General features: G+C 43.4%; 1 protein-coding gene across 1 annotated transcript in view; it reads left to right on the top strand.

The window, feature by feature from the left end:
- LOC112949057 (BTB/POZ domain-containing protein KCTD1) overlaps window positions 1-18623 on the top strand; it is a 65162-nt gene extending 46539 nt beyond the window's left edge. Inside the window, exons 3-5 of the mRNA XM_026041435.1 lie at window positions 13100-13244; window positions 15291-15596; window positions 18428-18623. Coding sequence (XP_025897220.1) covers window positions 13100-13244; window positions 15291-15596; window positions 18428-18586 — 610 coding nt within the window. The 3' untranslated portion in view covers window positions 18587-18623. The remainder of the gene's footprint in view (window positions 1-13099; window positions 13245-15290; window positions 15597-18427) is intronic.
- The last annotated feature ends 992 nt before the right edge of the window (window positions 18624-19615 follow it).

Raw genomic sequence — 19615 nt, 5'->3', positions numbered from 1 at the left:
TTTGGCATCATTGCAAGGCATTAAAACACTGGTTTGAAAAGAAAGAGCTGTTTTGGTTGCAACTTTCAATCACACTTAACCTCCACGTGGGTCACTTTATTTCCTGTTAAATTGTAGTTAAACCAGAGGTGTGAGTCCTTTGTGCTAACTGGCCCTGGAAAACATGACGAACCTTGAAGGCTGTAGGACTCTATGAAGAACGCACAACAGGCTTTTGTGCCATGCAGAAAACCAAAGCTGCTGATGCAGTTCTTGCTTGCAGGAGACAATAAGGTTGGTCATGTCCTCAGTTGCTGTGCCCGGGTCTGCAGGCCGGGTGAACTCTGGTCAGCAGCAGCACTTGGGCCTGGCCCAAGCTTGGGGGATCACATTTGAAGGACTTTGAGGCTCAGAAGCTCGGATCTTTCCTTGCTGAGCATTACCAGTGAGAAAGATGTGTGGGGATGAAAGCTTTATCAGGTGAAAACTGAAGAGGCTGCAGATGTGGAGCAGAATAAATGGAGTGGGATGTGGAAAAACAGAATTGGGAAAATGCGTTCCCCATGAAGGCCAAGTTTGCTGTAGCATGCTGCTGAATAAGTGTATATGTGAAATGAGGGCACATCCATCATAGCAGAGAGTTTATTTTCCTCATCTCTGTCCTAAAATTATTCTGTCGTAGTAATAAACCGTTTGAAGGGTGGCAGGGCTGGCGTGGGAGCAGCAGTGGGAGGAGGTTAATGCCCAAGGGGGCAGCTCAGCCTGCAGGAAGGTGTCCTGATGGCCTCCTCTGCTTTCACAAACTGAAATGAAATCCCTTCCTTGTTGATGAGGCCACTGATGATGATTAATAAGCTAGAGATATGGTCCCCAAACTAAAGATGGAATGTAATTCAGCCAAGGTTTGCAGACTTCCAGGAGCAAAACCGGTGACGTGATGGATATTTCTAGAACCCTCAGTGTGGTTTAGCAGAAGGCTTTCCGCAAGGATCATGCATTGCAGCGTAATGGAGAAATGCCCATTCCCTTTGGCCATCTGATACGAGGCATGAATTGTAGTGCTCCTCATCAGTCTCTGCAAAGCTCATTCCTCTTTCCTTCTTTACAGYGAAATCCCTAGGATGTATCCTTGCCAAGGAGCTTAGCAAAGAGCACAACAAAGTGACCAGCCATTGCTTGGTGGCAAGGAGAGGCACAGGGTCCCTCAGGCCGGCAAAGAGGACTTGTGTGTGGCACAAAAAATCAGTGCAAAAAGCAAGTGACTAAGTGCTGCACAATGGATATCCGATGGGCTGCCTGCATCTAAGTTAAAGTACTTAGTCCCCTAAGGGGATAGGGCAAATGAGTAGAACCTTTCCATAATCCCAAATCATTGTGGAACCCTTCCATAATCCCAAAGCATTTATTGTTGCAGAGGAGGCTTCTAGATGGGGAGGGATTGAGAATTTTGACGCTTCTGCACTTTTTGGTAATACTATGGATCTCCTGTAAAGACAATTGAAAACAAGTATGTCTATAACTTATGGTGATGCAAGAAAACAACAGTTAAGAAATTTAAAAGATTTATGCTAAAGTAGAATTTTGTTGCATTCTGAAATAGAGCAAAAAATATCACATTTCAATAAGCTATGCAGATAGAGGGGGGAATGCAAGGTGATTGTAACATGTTTTATTTTACAGTAAACACAGAGGAAGAAAACTTTTTAAAACAATTTTCTCGTCCTGAAAATGTCTGTTTTGTTTGAATTGTGCTAAAAATTGTTGGTTTTCAAGTTCAACATTTTTCTCACTGTATTGTTAGCTCTTTATTCCTTCTCCTTGTTGGTAAGGAAATCATAGCCCTGCGTGATATGCGTACCCGTGCTTGTGGCTGGTCAGGTTTTTCAGTGTCAGTCAATATATATTGCAAGGTGCATCTTTTTTAGTGTGAGTTGTGCAGCAGTAACAATGTCTGGAGCAAGGGAAAATACAGAAGAACCTTCAGGCAATGCCTTCCCCCTCTTTTTTTTTTTAATCCATGTCTTGCAGAATTCTGTTCAGTATTTTTAGAGAAAAGCTTCTAAATTAAGTGAATGAAATAATGCAGATTTATGAATTGAAACAGTGGGCTTCTCCTGATCAGCATCTATCCAAAGTGTTGCTTAACTTTCCAAGTAGGGAAGCCTTTGTTTCTTAGTAGTCTGGAGTTGTCTCAATGAAATTTTGCCTGTCGTGTTGGTTTTTGCCGTGAAGATCACAACAGACGTATGGATCTGTATGCTCAGGTAGTGTCATCCCTTTAGACAGATGGAGCTGGTATACCTGAATGCCTCTTAATGCATATATTCAAAATTTATTAGCTGCTATGATAGGGTCTTTGTGATTTTTTCCACCTGCGGGATCCCAGTTCTCTGGTGCACAAGACACACAGGGAATGAGATCCAATCCCTTGTAACCAGGGTGGTCCTCCAGAAATATCTGAGTCTGTTCATTGACCCTGATCCTAGAGTAAGTTTCTTAAGCACTGTGGAAAAATACTTGAGGACAACTGCTTGTATTTAAAAAACATGGATCCTAATGCATTTATAGTGTGTTGCTTCCAGTGGCAGTGTTACCCATTTCCTCTGGTTAAGCTATATCTCAGGAAGGAACTAAGGACAGCCAGCTCATGTGCCTGATGGTAGCCTGTTGTGCAGAGTAAAAGAGTGCTTAGGTTAAATATTCTACTAATTCCTACACATTTTAGGAGAACTATAAATTATTGCTCATAGCTTTGCATTACATAAAATTGTTACAACTAATAAATCTTGGTTTTCTTCTCTTAAAATTGGTATCTAGAGGGAATACTATTAAACTGTTTAATATGCAGGTTTCAGTACAGTTGATTTCTGGTCATTATGGGCATGAGATGCAGCTGCCCTGGGTTTGTTGTAGACACCAAGGTTCCTGGCTGGCCACCCATTGCCTCTGGGCACCAGCCAGGGGTGGCTTTTGAAGAGCATCCACCAGCCTTCGGGGTGTCTGGGACACTCAAGGATATCCCCTGTGGTGCCCAACACCTGTGTTTAGGCAGCTTGCTCACATCTTGACTCTCCTCTAATGAAAGCATCTTGATGTAACTTTTAGTTCTGGCTAAATTTCCATTTTAGCCACAAATAAGTGTGGCTTAAAAATTTCCAATATTTGTGAGCTGGTGTTTCTTCTGAAGGGTATCTCTGCTCTCTTTCTTCKCTCTTCACCCTGCTCCACACAAGTGTGCTTTACAGCTGGGTTTGGTATGGCTGCAGGGGCTATTACACCATGACAGTGTCTAATTTAATAAACAATAAAGCCACTGTTTTGTATATGTAAAGTTTGTCAATGAAAATAATGTTATCTGTGTGCTTTTTATCACCACCCCCCCCCACCACCACCACCAGCAGAACATGCAGGCGCGGCTTTGGCATCTCAAACCTGAGCATTAAGCCTTGCAGATGTCTTGGAGCCGCTGCCTAAGCTGTCTTAGGTGGACTTTCCTGTCCTCCTAACTGATTAGTGCACAGCTTTTGTGTTAGCTGATTTGGTTAATGGTGTGATTTTCCTAGTTACTGAAGTACTTAAAGCATTTCAACCTCTAGCATGGAGCAGTTAAACATGTAAATGTGTAAGAATGAATTATACGGGTATGAAAAGGTCTCTGTGTCAGCACTTGTGTGTCCACACTAGCATTCATGGTGCTGTTATTGTAAGGCTATCTACTAGAGTTAATCATTACAACAGCTGTGTATGCAGCCCCGTGTGTCTAATACTATTTACTGTGGGCATAACACCCACGTCTTCCTTTCCTCTTATTGTGTATYGTGCTACCTGGATTGATTTTCTTAAAGAATTAATAAGGTAGCATGTTAACCTTGGAAGTACAGTTTTCAGTCCAGGTGGAGGAATGTAGGAGCAGATGATGTAAGAAGTAAAGCAAAGTACAAATGTCTGGTAGAATAGAGAGAAGTATAATAACATAGGTACTGTGTAATTGGCTTGCAGCTTTTCTCAGTGCAATTAGACAGCTTTATGTGAAAAGAAGATTAGGGCTGCCAGGGCAACCTTGGTTTGTCATCTTCCTGTCTATGTGAAGTGATACCATCTCCAATACATGATTGCCTACTGCTATTTTCTTCTGTGGGAATCCCTCTTCATTCAGCACACAGGGGAATAATGATGCTCAATTAATAAACAGCTCTTCAGCATCTCCTTTTCTCCTTATGGTTCAGCATGTGTCCTTGGGCTGTATATTCTGCATATTACTTGAGTCCTGCTCTGCAGACAGTTGTCAATCTTCTCATGTGCTTTCCTCAGTCTAGGACCTTCTTATTTAACTCATGGCTATTTGTGTTTGAAGAGAGAGATGTAATGTGAAAATAGCTGAAACTAGAAGACGTGAAAGTTGTGACTGATACTGAGTGCTGGATGTGAGGCCGCTGCTATCTGCTCTGCATCTCTTGGGGAAAGCTGCAGTTCAGCCCAGAGCTCTCAGCACATCCACAAACCAGCCTCGTTCAATAGATGTCCCTTATTCCTACAATGAATGAAGCAGGTGTCCAGTGGGCAAGCGTTTGCTACGCTGTCCAACCCTGACTTATCCCCAAGGTTGTCTGCCCTCTAAATTGAGGGGGAAAAAGAAATTAGGGAGGAATTGGGGGAAAAAAACGGGAGGAAAAGGAAAAAAAGATGTGTGCTGTGTGATTAAAGACAGAGTCTGAAATGTTTTGAGTAGTGGAAGGCTTGTAAATTGAAGTTGTAGAAGCAGCTTTATATCTCACGCTTCCTAACTCTGATGCTTAGCTTGATCTCCTTAATGATGTTCTTTATACATGTCCTTTTTTTTTTTTTTTTTTCCTCTTGTGTGTAATCTTGTGGGCCTATAAAAAGGCAGACTAAACATCTTTACACCTTCCCTGGCAAACTTACCTTGTGACAGTAAGAGCCTGTGTTCAGCTGCAGGGTTGAAACCTGCTAATAGGTTTACAGGTTTATGGTGCAAAAGCATAGTAGGAAATAGTTGTCCTCTGTACGAATTATATTCACGAGGGATGACTCAGGCTTTGCAAGTGACTTTAACAGGTATTGAGAGCAGAGGAATAAGGAGGTTAAGGAATAGTTTATATCTGTCTGGGCTCTGGAGGAGAGTTTTGTGGGGACACAGGCTCTTTGCAGTTAAGGTTTTAGAAGCACTTTCTTTCTTTGAATGTCACTCATGAGGTAGTGAGAAACTGTTATTTTAGCTTTAATATAGCTTTTTTCCTTGAAGAATAGTTAGCATAGAATCCCTTGTACACTACCAGGGGTTAGTTGTAAAATCTGTTGCCTTTATGGACTGAAACGCCAAGGAGTTTGTGCAAGTCTTGCATAGGGAAGGGCATGTGCCGTCTTGTCCCATCTACCGCAACGCGTCCTCCTTCCTTGTGCAGTTAGCAAAACACCACAGGAGGGATTTCAGCCCAAGTGACCAGCCAGAATTGTAAATATCTTGGAATTTTGGTTCCATATGATTTCCTTGCACAGACTGATTCAAAACAACCACAAAGGGTAAAATGGGATGCCAGGTTCCCGAAGGAGCTTTCTGAAATAGGGCAGAGTTAGGATTAGCGTAGTGCATTTCGTACGGAGCATAAACTTGCTACCCTGTAACATCTAATGGTTTTAGTTCCAGAACTCATTTTGCTGATACTTTTCTGAAAGATTTAATAGAGAACTCAGGGAGTGTTTCCTAATTTCCAGTGATCTGCATGTGGAATTTTGATACCAAGTACACAAAGGAAATACTGAGAGTTAGGAATGGTTTGAATGAAATTCATGAAAGCTGGGGGCAAATTTGATGCACCAMGGAATACATCAAAGAATTTCCCCCCTTCTGAGAATGATTGTTTCTACATCCAGGTTTTTTGGAAGTGAAATGTTTCTTGTAGCCTTTTTTAAAGTTTTTTTTTTTCCTTTTTTTAATGCATTCTCTCTTTGTGGAATCTAAGCTTACAGGTTTTATCAGTTGGAGATTTGAACTTGGGAGTTACTAAAATACCTTTTTAAGAAAAATTGTCAAGCTCAAAGGAGTGGGTTGGAGCTAATGTATTTTTGCTCTTTTTCCCTGAACACAATCCCAACACACAGGTTCTATTTCATTGCAATGTTGACTGCAGATGAGCTTGGTGTTTTGAATATATAGATTATCATGGCCTTTGGGATGTTGTGTATTCGGTAACTTAGCTACTTTCTGCCTTTTGGTGTTGAATGATAAACACTCCAGCTCTGTTCCTATCCTCCATTATCTGTACCCACAGCAAACCCGACCATCTTAAACCTGATTAAAATATAATTCAAAAGTTATTAGCTAATTACGGCGCAAAGTACTTAATTTGCCATTGCACCCTAATAACTTAAAGGTACTCCTGATAACTTAGTAATAACCGTATCATAAGCAAAAGGACACGGTTGCTACTAACTTAATAGGCAGCTTCCCTCAAGATAAAACATAAATAATATACCTCAATGAAATCGGATTCAAGCTTAGTGAAATTATCTTGGCAAGCAAACAGAAAATTTGTTAAATTTTCTGTGAAATGTTATCATTGCCAAGAAAACTTGGTTACAAAAATTAGAGATGGAGAAAGTACTTGCATGAATAATTGATTTAACATTTCATTGGTTTAAATGACTTTGGGAAAAGTGGGTTTGATACGCACTGGCAAATTCAAAAGTTTTTTGAGGGCTTGGGAGATATCGGGCACTGTTGGAGATGGGCAGCTTGAAGGTTTTTGCTCAAGTAAGCTCAAGGGTGGATCCAGCACTTGAGTGAAGCTGAGGAGCATAGCAGGGAGAGATGGAGTCATGGCTTGTCAAATGTCTGTGGTCATTTGGTCTGAGTGCTGGCAGACTGTTGAAGTGAGATGGGGAAAGGAATGGAGGAGGGTTTCCACTGCTGCTGCCCCACGCCAGAGGACAGACCTCGCTCAGCCCCACGCAATGCTCACAACACAACCTAGAGCTTCAGGAGGCTTGGTTGCCGCCGGATTGAAGGTGCCTTTAGAAGGAATTGCCTGGCATGGGGTGAAAAGATGGGAAGTTGGGTTGCGGCCTCTCCCTGTAACTTGTGGGTGCCTTGGGCAGAGCAGAAACAGAGCGAGATGTCGTGAGGAGAGAGAGGAGGAACGTAGTGAAGCAAAACTTGGTCCCGTCGTCACCGCCTGCTCCCGACATCGGTGCCACCGTGGGAGACGCGCCGCCTCGGCCTGCTCCTCGCCACCTCGGCCTGCTCCTCGCCGCCTCGGCCTGCTCCTCGCCGCCTCGGCCTGCTCCTCGCCGCCTCGGCCTGCTCCTCGCCGTGGGCACAGGCCCTTGGCATCGCAGCCCTGCTCCTCTCTCCCTTTCCAAAATGGCAGACCTTCTACAAGGCCCATTTGGGTCTGGGCGCACGAGGGACCTGGGTTTGGGAGGAAATGTACGAATGGGACAGGGATATGACAGAGCACACTGACTTCAGGCTGCGTTTGATGGGTTTTATCCCAACCTGCCCTCGCCGTGAGACCGAGAATCAGTAGGTTGTGCAAGCAAGAGRGACACTTAGTATTCTAGCTTTATTTCAGAAAGAAATCATTACTTCTGGTGTCAGTCCCGTAGGTTGCTAGATCTACCTGCTTCACAGCAAAAATGCAGATTTTATTTAACTTCCCTTGCAGGCAAATAGGACTTAGGCCGTTGCTCTTTTCCTCTGGGGCCTTTGCTGCTGATCATTTAGTTTATCCCGGTGATCCTGTGACCCACATCTCTTCTCTTGTTTGACTCTCGTTTATTTACACAACATCTTGACCCTCATCTGCAGGATAGAAAGCTGCCGTGCACGCTCTCGTGTACGTCGCATTCCTGCAACATGACTGCATGCTGTTGGGCAATATCATCTTTTCCAGCTAACATGTCAGTTGGTCCATGTGGGTTAGATCCAATGACTATTAAGTTCATTTTGTAATAGGTCTGATTTGCTTTCATCTCTGCTCCTGGTGCTGTCTCCGATGAGGCAGGTTGTAGCAAATCCCACGTTTCGTTGCGTTGCCTCCTCTGCAGTCCGTAAAGATACCACCTTGCTCATCACTTCAGGTCCTCCCCATCTCTTCCCTAGGCAGTTTGTTCTGTGTATTTAAGACCACTCTCCCCTTGCTATCTCAGTGTCAGTGTTTTATTACTCCTCTCAGCTTGCTCTTATGTTTTCTTTGCCTCTGCACTCAAATGGCAGACCTAAAGAGCTTGACATGGGTCCCATGTAAATGATTCAGTTCTTTAATCTCTAGCAATTATTTCCACGGTGGTTTCTGACATCACTTCCACTCGCTATCTATGCTTTATCTGCTCGCTAAAATGCCAGGTAACATTTTCTTTTAAGTCTCATAAAACCAGATGTTTTAATACCTCCTCTCCACATTTTTCTTGCTTGGTCTTTTTCTTGATCCTATACAAAATTTTTTTTTCTATAAAAGATGTAATAAGATTTTTAGGCTTTAGTACACTTTTTCGCCTGTTATCTTCTCTTTAATCAGTGCATTCATGTCTCTCCTAATAAGTGTAGGAAGTGTCTGTGCCAAGGAACTCCTGAGATCCATGGACATGAAACCTTAAATTATATATAAGAAGAAAGAAATAAGAGCCAGTTATAACAGCACTGAGAGCAAAAGATTGCAACAGGGTGCTTGATTAAAATGCAGTTTTCATAATATATGTGCTATTGAAAATTGCAAATTCTGTTATATCTTGTTTATGAGGCAACTTCTGTTATGCAGCGTTACTACAGAAATTGCTAGAAATTCAGGCACTCTGTATCCACATGACATAAGGACATAAGGTCCTGAGGAGAGAAGAGCAACTTGTTGCTCCTAAAAGTGGTCCTCTAAAAGATAAGGAGAAACTTGGTCATATTTCCACACAGGTAGTATAGCTACCTGCGTGTCTCCTGTGTGTGAATATCTCTCCAGACATGCTAGCTTCTAGGAGATGGTCCAAATTATATAATTTAGACATATGAGGAAGTAAAATTACATAGCCATGAGATGAGTATACCATTAAATAGATCTAATTTATAATGGGCTCTTATGCAAATTGCCTTTGAGCACTCAGTAAAAGAAAATGAGCAGAAATTAATAAGGACAACGTGGACTAAAAAGTTGCTAAGAGGAGGAGGGAAAAAAAAAAAAAGGACAAGCCTAATCCAACCTCGTCTCTGTACACACCAGAGTGTTAAACAAGCATTGCCAGTAGCCACATGAATACAATGATGTGATAGTAAAACTCATATTCACATACCCTTAAATGTCCAGCATGAACCAGCTTTGCCTCAGTGACTCCAGCCAGGTGACTAAGACTTCATCCAGAATGACTTTTTTCTCTTTTTTCTTTCTTTTTTTTTCTTTTTTTTTTTTTTAATTCTTTGTCTTGCAGTTCATTATCTGAGGAAGAAAGATATGTATTCTTTGCGCCTTCCCAGCCACTTTAATTAAATATTCCCACCTGCTTTAATTAAATATTTCAGAATTACATTTTCTTCTAAATGGACTACGGCTTTTTACCCTTTACCCTTGATATTTGGCTAATTCTGTGTGTAAGGGTGTCAGACCTTAGTGAAGTTCCAGGCATGGATTCTGGCTTGCCATTAGCTTTGGCATCTGACTGCTCTAAGGGAGTGAATTGCCCACCTGCAGGAGAGGAATATCTGCTGTCAGGTTGCTAAAGGGGCTTCAGACCAGGGGTTTTCCTCCCTTTTTGTTCTTCTGTGAAAGGCAGAGAGAAGGGGAAGCTAAGAGCTTAGAACTGCTGAAAATGGTTTATTACATTTTTTTTTTTTCAGTCATGTTTGAGCTGTCAGTGTTCTCTGGTAACAGTGATGACAACAGAACTGCCTATAGTGCCTCATAAGGAATCCGCATTTCACGGAAAAAYAGTTTCATTCTACCTTAGATCAGAAGTAATGTAATATTTTGCATGCTTGCAGACAGCAGGGCTTGCTTTCTTTTCCGTATTCCTTGCATCCCTTTTCTTATAAAGGAGAAGAATTTGTGCTATATATAGTGGAGCCACTAGAATAATCTGCAGGACTGTGTCATTTTTCTTAGTGTTATGGAAGTTGTGGGGTAGTTTACCACTCTTATTAATGATTGCCCATCTTTTTCTTAAGTATTTCTTCTTCCCCAGATTAGCAATTGAAGCAAATACACTAAAGGAAATCTTCCTCTCTGTATGTATGGTAATGTTTGTAAACATTTATGCTTTGAGAGGGTGAGTTTATAAACACTCACACCCTGCATACAGTTTTGCTGCAGACTGAGTATATTTTTATGCATGACAAACAGGACAAGTTTCTGAAGTGTCTGACAAATCATATAAGCAGTGTCCTCTTCCCCTGCTAGATTTTCACTCTGGAAATGCTATTATGTGAACACTGATCTGATCTGCGGGGAGAACTGCCCATATTGTGTTTTATGGAAACAAAACATTGCTCTTTTCCRTGATCTGTTGCTTTCTCTTCACTGAAATGAAGTTTGAGATTGCACCTGTTTCACATCCTCAAAGTGAAAAAAAGGCAAATTTCTCATATGGGAGCACAGATTTTACAGTGGTTGTATGTTCAACCCTTGAAGCATTTGATTTCTGACAGTGGAATATGAGACTTAAAGTCGTAGACATTAATTATTACCCATTGGAGGCCACACTTTCAACCCATGGGACATTGATTTTCAGTATATACAGAAAATTCCAGCCTGGTGGCTTTAATTAAATATTTCAGAGGTACGTTTTCTTCTAAATGGACTACAGCTTTTTTATCATTTACCCTTGATATTTGACTAATTCTGCACATAATTATCAGCTTATTTTGCAAGCCGCCTTCAAAGCGCTTTCCCGTTTGGAAATCCATTCGGCTATTAACTTTTCTTTTTAGTGACAAATACGTATCTTTGTCAATCACCAGCCAAAGCTGGCAGGAAGGAGATGAGGAAAACCATCTTTCAGGCTTTCTTGGGAAGTKCAATTACAATAAACACGACTCTACAGTCCTGCCTTGTGCCAGCAGGTTGATGTGGTTTAGGCATCCCTGATTTCGGCATGAGCCCGGGCAGGAGGAGGAGCAGGGAATGGTGGCTCCAAGATGACTGTGCTCCAGACTTGGAGGGTGAGCGGGGCAGAGCTGGCTGCTCGGCTGCCAGAACAGCTCCAGGGCAGGGGGAGGCTGCAGGGCCAGGATTTTCCCCCCTATTGCAATTTGGGGGATTTTTTGTGGCTGTGAGAGACCATGCAGTATGGTAACCCTTCCAACCTAGGCCAAATGGCTCTCAGATTCCCAGCTKCATCCCTGGTGTCCATGCATTGTTGTTAGTACTCCAGTTTTGACAGGGGACTCCTTCCTCTGGTACCATACACCTCAACAATAGATAGATAAATACTCCAACAATAGATAAAATAAATACTCCTCAACAATASATAAAATAAAACAAAAAGCCTAGAGGTTTCAAATATGTAATTGTAGTGGTAATTTAGAAGCAGGAAAATGCTGCAGAAACCAATTAGATCTATACATTTCAGTATTGGCTTATTTAGCTAAATAGTAAGTTTTTGTGTGCATGGATTCCATTATAGATTCCAAGACTGCATGCTTGGGTATAGGGAAAAATTAATTCTAAATACCACGAGTTACGGCGCGGGCTGCAAATGTTGCTCATCACTTGGGCAGCAGGCACGTGTGCTATATGCTCCATCCCAGCTTAAATTTTGAGCAGCAGGGCAGCGACAAATACCTATGGAAGAAAGCTTGAAACRGTTGAAGCGATAGCCTTGAGGAAAGTATTTTCTACCTGATAACTCTGGCAAAACGTGTTTAATTCCTTATATGTTGCAGATTTCATGCAAATTGAGTAGGTTCCGGCATTTCCTGCAGAAATTTTAAATGGCCACCTGAGGTTGATAATGGCCTCATAATGGCCTCTTGTTTCTTTCCCGGTCTTCGTTTGGCTCAGCTGGTCAGAAGACAGAGGCGAGATTGGTGTCCCAGGCAAAAACTGTCATCGGGTGAATTGTAGGGGTGCCCGCCAGGCGCACGGGGCTCTCCTCCTGGAAGCGCGCTGGGATTCAGAGCGTCGTTCCCGACGGGAGGCCGCGTGGCTGGAAGGCGGCCTTCGCTGCGGTGCAGCTCGCGGGCCAGGCGCCGCCACGCGCCCAGGTTTGGGTGCTCCCACCTCGTCGGAGCCCAACGTAGACTTCCTTACACAGCCTCTGAGACGAGGCCGGTTAGATTGGCACGGAGGCCGCATCCGAGCGACCGTTTCCATTAAAAGAACGAAGCCACCGAATCTGCAAAATACGGCGGGATGTAGCAGGTTGTGACAAGGCTCGAGAATCATGTCCAAAAGTGTCGGTAATATTTCATGCAAATTGCCCATGTGCAGTCTCAAGCGTGAGCTGCTTCTGAGACAGTTTTGTTTACAGTTTCTTGGAGGCAGGGCGTTGGGAAGAATCAGGAAGTGCTTCCACATGCACATATGGGCATATAAACACAGGCACGCACAAAATCAAACATACTGATCGCTCTGGGTGATTTCGTTGGGAAATATCTCGTGACTCAGGAGTGTTTTGCAAACACCTCAGCACAAAAAAAAAAAARGGGGAAAAAAAAGGAAAAGCAACGTACTTCTCATGTGCTTTGTCAGGGATTTGGTTCAGGATTTCCAGCTCTTCCTACTGCTCTAGTTATTAAGTCGGGTTTTGTGAGAAACAATTGGAGAAAACTTGTGTTTATCTATCAACACTTGCTACTGCAGAAATTTTTGGCAGATGAAGGTGCTGCGTGACAGCAGGGTTCTGGGGGTTGATGGGTGGTCTCTATAATAAAGTGCAAATATTTTTCCTCTCTTTAGAGCTTGCTAATTGATTCCTGCCACAGACTTACTTTTTTTCCCTTTGGGATCAGTGCCCCGTGTTACAACCTGTGCATGCCCAAGCACTTGGCATAGGTGGCTCTTGCTAAACATGGAGGTTTTGCAGCATGAGGCTCCTGCTCGGTCGCAGCGAGGGCGCAGGGCGCTGCTGAGCACGGCYTGATCTGGCCTTGACGTTGCCCTTTGTTTCTCTTCCTTTGCAGGATCGGAAGGCTCTTTGATGGCACAGAGCCCATCGTCCTGGACAGTCTCAAGCAGCATTACTTCATCGACAGAGATGGGCAAATGTTCAGATATATCTTGAATTTTTTAAGAACATCGAAACTCCTCATTCCTGATGATTTCAAGGTGAGATTTCAAGGGCCTTGAGTGTTTTGCGTTTACCTTGAAAGAATTTGACGGCCTGATCAAAGTAGTGGCAGGCAGGAGGGACTTCTAGAATAGGGTAGTCGGGTTCAGGTGCTTGGCAGAGTCACTGTGGTGGGGCTGAAGGGGTATCCATTAGCCTTGACATCAGCACTAAATCTGCCTCTCCTGGCGATAGTGTAATCGAGCAGCCCAGCCATGTTYGACCTGGGGAAGCACAGTATCATAGGATGCTGGTGGATGATAGAAAGGATGCTGCAGTTTTTAACTGACCCTTCATCAGTCTTGAGGTTAGCGGTTCTCCCCTCCGTCTTTGAGGTTCCCCTGTGACTGCAGCAGCTCCAACTTCTGGTCCCACGTCAAAATAGAGTGATGGGGGGGAACCATGGTACCTGCAAAATAAACTGCTCACATGGCAGTATTTGGACATTGGGTCATAGATTATTTTTTACTGCTCAGCTCTGGAATATGTACTGGAAGTTTAATTTTGGAAGAGGAGTCGGGGATGAATATCTACACGCCTATTCCTTAGACTTCATAGAGGAGCCTGCTTTTCTTTCCCTTGTACTGACAGGCTCCATTTGGGATAATTCCCCATGCGGGCTCTGGGGGGTTTCAGAGATGGGTTTTTCAGGTGTTTGGGGTGTAATAGGTGTCGTGTGCTCCGTTTAGGAGCTGTATTGCAGCAATCCTTGAATCGTCTGCGGCAGGCGGCACTTGTCCCTGCCGCGCGTGACAAGGTTAGACCTACCTAAATAACGTGGGAGTCTAGAAACTGATACTGATAAGCATCACATCCTGCTTTTGAAGCCTCAGAATGGGTTTGTGCTGCTCTCAGCACTTGTCCTAAAGGTAATCGGAAATAGAGAAAAGGGTAAAAGCAGCTTCCATATAGGATTAGCAAATCATATATGCAGAGCCTTTTAAACACGTAAATACACTGTAGCAGCGCTGAAATTAAAATTGTAACTGCTGGCGAGTTCTCCCAACCAGCATGATGTTCAAAGGGGCCCCTTCCAGTTATGCCTTAAGTTGCCCAGAATATCAGTGTTTCAAATGAACAGTGATCCTTCTTTCTTAGAAATATAGATATTAGATGACTTTCTTTTTTAGGTTAGGCATTAAATGAAAGCAATATTGTGAACATAATTCATATCCTGTGCTCATAAAGTGTTCTCTCTGCAGCTCAAATTCAGTGCTATGTTGACTTGTTACCGCCGTTTCCTTGCTGTCATTCTTTTTCTCTGTCTTCCCTAGTTCTGATGGATTGTTTTTCTCTGTATAAATATTTTCCAAATGGTTTTACGCTCTTAAAACCAGAAGAAAAAGAGGTTTTTTCAATATAAAATATTGCCATAGACAAACTTTAGATCATCAATTCTAAATTACCTCTATGCTGGCTATGCTTAAAAATGCATTGTCTCTCTGCTGTGGTGTTCGAGGCAATGTAGTAAACAATGCTGTGGGCAAAACGGGGAGGTATTAAAAAATACTTAATTTTTAGAATGCAGTAATATGTGCAATTCATTATGCAAATGTCGGGATCATTTCACACTCGGAACCATCGCAGGCTCCCTCATTTACATGCTCATACCTGTTCCTGTGCCTGCCAGCCTCGCTGCAAGACGCGATGGATCCCGGTGATGGATTCGCTGAATCCTGATTCAGTTCTGTTCCATCTGTTCAATGAGGTCATTATTTTATGACATCATTGTGGGGGATAAAGATTTGGGAAAGGGTGGCATGTTGCAGCCTGGATTAGTTCCTAATATGAGGGGAGTTTGGTGAGGATAACTCGCTCCCTCCCCTCACAAAAGCTGCCGTTCTCAGTCTGTTTCAAGGGGCTGATGGTTGGGGTTTTTTGGGCTTGTGCTGTTATTTTATTACACTTTCCTACACTTGTGAAGCATGTCTGAAGAGTTCCAGGACTAGAAAATTGTTAGCCTGAATTAATAAATTACGTGTATTACGYGGTGCCTTAGCAATGCTTCTTTCTCAATTGTGCACAGTAACGAATATGTCTTTCAGGACTACAGTTTGTTATATGAAGAAGCGAAGTATTTTCAGCTTCAGCCCATGYTGGGAGAAATGGAAAGGTGGAAACAGGACCGGGAGACTGGCCGCTTCTCAAGGTCCTGTGAGTGCTTGGTGGTGCGAGTCGCCCCGGACCTTGGAGAGCGGATTACGCTGAGCGGCGATAAGTCGTTGATAGAAGAAGTGTTTCCCGAAATYGGTGACGTGATGTGCAACTCGGTCAATGCTGGCTGGAATCACGACTCGACGCACGTCATCCGGTTTCCGCTGAACGGATACTGTCACCTCAACTCAGTTCAGGTAGGAAGGCACAAGCGCAGGCCTGGCGGGGAGCCAGCGAATCGATCCCCCTTTCCCGCCAGTGGGGTCTGGTGAGGGTTGTAATGTCACGGAAGACTCTTGTTCAGAATCACTTTGACAACTTAATTTGCCCATTTCATGACCAAATCTCTGTGCAAAACAAACTACAGCAGCATTAAAAACCTGCTTTAGGAAGTACACATTCAGGTACACATTTACCTGAATATAAAGATGTTTTGTACTTGAGGAAACACTTTTTGATGTGCAAATATAAGATGCCCATTCAAGCCTGCTTCMCATCCTTGGCCCTGCTTGTTGTTAATCATTTTCTGGACTGGCAGCAAGACATAGGGACATTGCAGGCCAAGGAGGGAGCATGTCACATCCTGGCAGAGCTATGGATCCTCTTGGGGGGCGATATCCTCTGTCGTATCCTTTTGTGGGGATGAGGGCTCTGTCCTTTCAAATGCGAAAGAAACTGTTTCCACGTGCTGAGAAAGGCAGTGGAATTGCTGTAATTTATTAGAATCCATAGGGGCTCTGAAACGAGACAGGAAGTGCAAAGGAACCGAAAGCTGAAGACCAGGTCTCTCGTTCAGGGTATTAAGTGAGAAGTGAGGGAAAAGGGAGGAGAGGATGAGTAAGTAAAAGATGGCCACGTCCAGACACTGGCTGCTGGAAGGAGGGCATCCCTTCCACACAGGAAACACAAGAGATTGTCTCCTCCTCTTCCTCCTGAAGTAAGAGCCAGTATCTGCAGGAAAAGGGAACACCTGGAACTCTGGTGTCTTGGTGGAGCCCTTTTTGTTTATTTGTTTAAGCCCTTTCTATCATCAACAGTTTTTGTCATGGTGGCTGATAGAAGTTTCAACATTCCTTCAACACTGAGGACAACAACTGAAAAGGGAGATGACTACAGCACGGGTTACTTGTCCACAGAGCTTATGATAGTTGTCAAAGCAGTTTTTATTTACTCTGTTGCTTAAACACACAAGGCTTGCCAAGCGTATTTGTATACTCATGTGAGAAGTCAGAGTGGCAAAACATGCGTAGGTTGCAGGAGGGAGGATGGTCCCGTGGTACCTAGGTTGCTGTTGATGCATCCTGCACTATTTGGGGACAGTCCTAAAAACAGTGTGAGGTGGGACAGGCAGGCACTGTTGGTAGACCTGGAGAGTGATGTGGAGGCCAAAGAGTTTTCCCAGGGCTGAGCTTGGTTCCTGACTAGGTGCTACCATCACCTTTTCTCTCTCAACCTAATTTCTCCTGCTGATTTGCTCAGCTTGCATTAAGACATATTTGGGGAATTTGGCCTTATAAKATCAAGAGCCAAAGATGGGGATAAATAGAAACTGCACTGAAATTCTAATGTTTCCCTTTTTCATGAATTTCTAGTCTCTTTTCCCATTTCCTCTGACAAATCTCCAAGATGTGTCTGCTGTGCTCAGGTATTTGAGAGGCGTTTGCTGACCTGGAGCAGTGCGTGTAAAAAAGTGGCAAGTCCTGTAGCTTTAGGCACATTTCTGAGCACAGCTYGCTTCTCCCCCCATCCCGATGCTCCCCAGTTTTCTGCCACCCATTTTCCTGCTGTCCTACATATGCTGAGAGCCAATTTGCTCCATGGTAAAATAGGAAAAAATCAGTATTCCCTCTGCTTTCTTGCATGTGAAGAGAGAGCAGTGAAAGCTGCTTGAGGCAGAGAGGAATCCCATGGACGAGCCCATTCCCAGTGCGATCGCAGGGAAATCCAGTCACGCAGGGATCCCATTTTTGGGGGGGATCTGTGAGGATCTGCATCCTGTGGCAGGGGGAGGGGACCCTGGGGACAGCCTGTGGGAGCCTCCTTGGCAGGTGAGCAGAGGGAAGCCCAGAAAGCAGAAGAGGTGGACATGCAAAGGTGGAAGTACCAGCGAGTACAAACGCAGGAAAGAACAAGTGAGCCCTGGAGTGATGCTGAAAGAGCATGAGCAAGTATCATTAAAAAAAAAGGTGGTATGGAAGGAAATCTGGCATTTGCATGCTCTTAGCAGCCTCACGTTGATGATAATGTTAGGGTGCTAGGACCTGTGTCTGCTTCTTCAACGTGTGTGCCCTCTTGCTCTTTCATAAGCCCTTCCCATCTTGTTATAGGACTATCAGCAAAGCCCACAGAGGGTTTTGAATTCCCTTGAATTTCTTTTTTTTATCTTTTTTTCTCTCCCCCCCGCCGTCCTGTGCCAGTGTATCCTCCACCGTAACTGCACTCATGGTGTAAAAGGGAGGAAAGAGGTTGTGTAGGCACGATTTTTATGACCTATAATTAAAGTTAAAAAGTCCTATGTTTACCACAGCAGTATAACCACAGATTTTCGCAATCGTTGTCAGTTTTTAAGCCTCTGGAAAACACAGTGGTAGCTTTTCTTAAATTGTGATTGCGGTATCTGTGTATATCAGTGTGCAGTGTTAGACGTTTGTTCAGCCTTCTCCTTCGTCTGCTGTGGAATCCTTTACTTGCTGTTTTGCATCGTAAATGTGAAGCAGAGAATGCACTATTTTTTTAACATATAGTATTTTTCTGTCAACCAAAATATATTTGTTAACAGCTCTAACCATGTTTTTCTCTCCATTTTTCTTCTTGCTGCTGAGTCGCCAAAGTCAGCAGAAATTAATCTAGCCAGATGAAGCTTAGGGACTCAGTAGAGACCCTCCAGCAGAGGTTATTCCTGTGTTGTTCCTCTGTAACAGCTTCTGTTTCCTACCTGGATCCATTTGCAACCGGCGCCCATCGTCCTTGGACAGCAAATAGTCTGTTTGTTTGCTTATGCCCAGGTGTTTGTTTGCTCTCTCTGCAGGTCCTAGAGAGGTTACAGCAAAGAGGGTTCGAGATCGTGGGCTCCTGCGGAGGTGGGGTGGACTCTTCCCAGTTCAGTGAATACGTGCTGAGGCGAGAACTCAGAAGGACATCTCGTGCACCCTCCGTCATTCGAATAAAGCAAGAGCCTCTGGACTAAAATGGACATGTTTCTTTATGCAAAAAAAAAAAAAAAAGAAAAAAAATCAAAAAAATCAAAAAAGGAAAGAAAGAGGAAAAAAAAAAAAAAAGAAAAAAAAACGGGGACGTTTCATGTGCAGTTTGGACTCCAAACAAGTCCTGGAAGCTAAAATTGAATAAAAGACACATTTATATCAAATATAGAGACCACACCTGAATTCATATGGGAACATTTGGAATAGTTGTAGTAATAATAACCTCAAGGTGTATAAGAAAACACACACAAGCACATATATATATGTGTGTATATATGTATTTACATATGTATACATTACATATGTATGTAATATATGTATTTACATATATATATGTATGTATGTGAAAAGGTAGGAAATGCAACCAAAAAAGTGGTAGATGAGGTTGGTGCTGTGGTGGCCATTAAGTGTCCTAGGCCTTTCCCAGGCCCACTTAACGGTATACAAGCCATTACCATTGGGGGATCCATGAACTACTCCGACACATTTTCCATTGCCAAACAGCCATCCACTTCTCAGCGTGTACACCTTGATTCAACTTGATTTGCGTACGGAGGTTTTTGTCTGTCTTTTTTAGAGGTGGATGGGCAGGCGTTCAGGAGACGACCCTCCCTCGCACTGGAAAGCTAGTCGACTGAAATTTTAAATGTAGTTTGTACAGAAGTCGCACACTTTTTGTCTGCCCTCACAGATGTGAAAGGTTAACTTTTCTTTTGAACGACTTTTTTGTTGTTGGTGTTTATTTTTCGTTTTGTGTTCCTTTTTTTTTTTTTTTTTTCTTTCTCTCCAAAAGGGGGCCAGAATAATTAATATTTGGTAGAGATGCTCTGGTTTGAATCTGCTGCTTTCCTACAGTTTTTTCAAATTTTATAATGTATTAAATACAATAAACTCTGTTTAAAGTACGGCGGCTCTGGTTTCGGCCAAGGGGAGAGGCCCCGCGGAGCGGCGAGGGCCGGGGGTGCTGCGAGGACCAGGTGCTCCATGCGGGCTCGTGGGCTGATCCGATGGGT

The sequence above is a fragment of the Nothoprocta perdicaria genome, unplaced genomic scaffold (assembly GCF_003342845.1).
Source record: "Nothoprocta perdicaria isolate Ctin4 unplaced genomic scaffold, notPer1 scaffold_284, whole genome shotgun sequence".
Taxonomy (NCBI): domain Eukaryota; kingdom Metazoa; phylum Chordata; class Aves; order Tinamiformes; family Tinamidae; genus Nothoprocta; species Nothoprocta perdicaria.
Note: the sequence above shows the minus strand (reverse complement) of the source record. Positions and strands in the feature narration are given on the sequence as shown.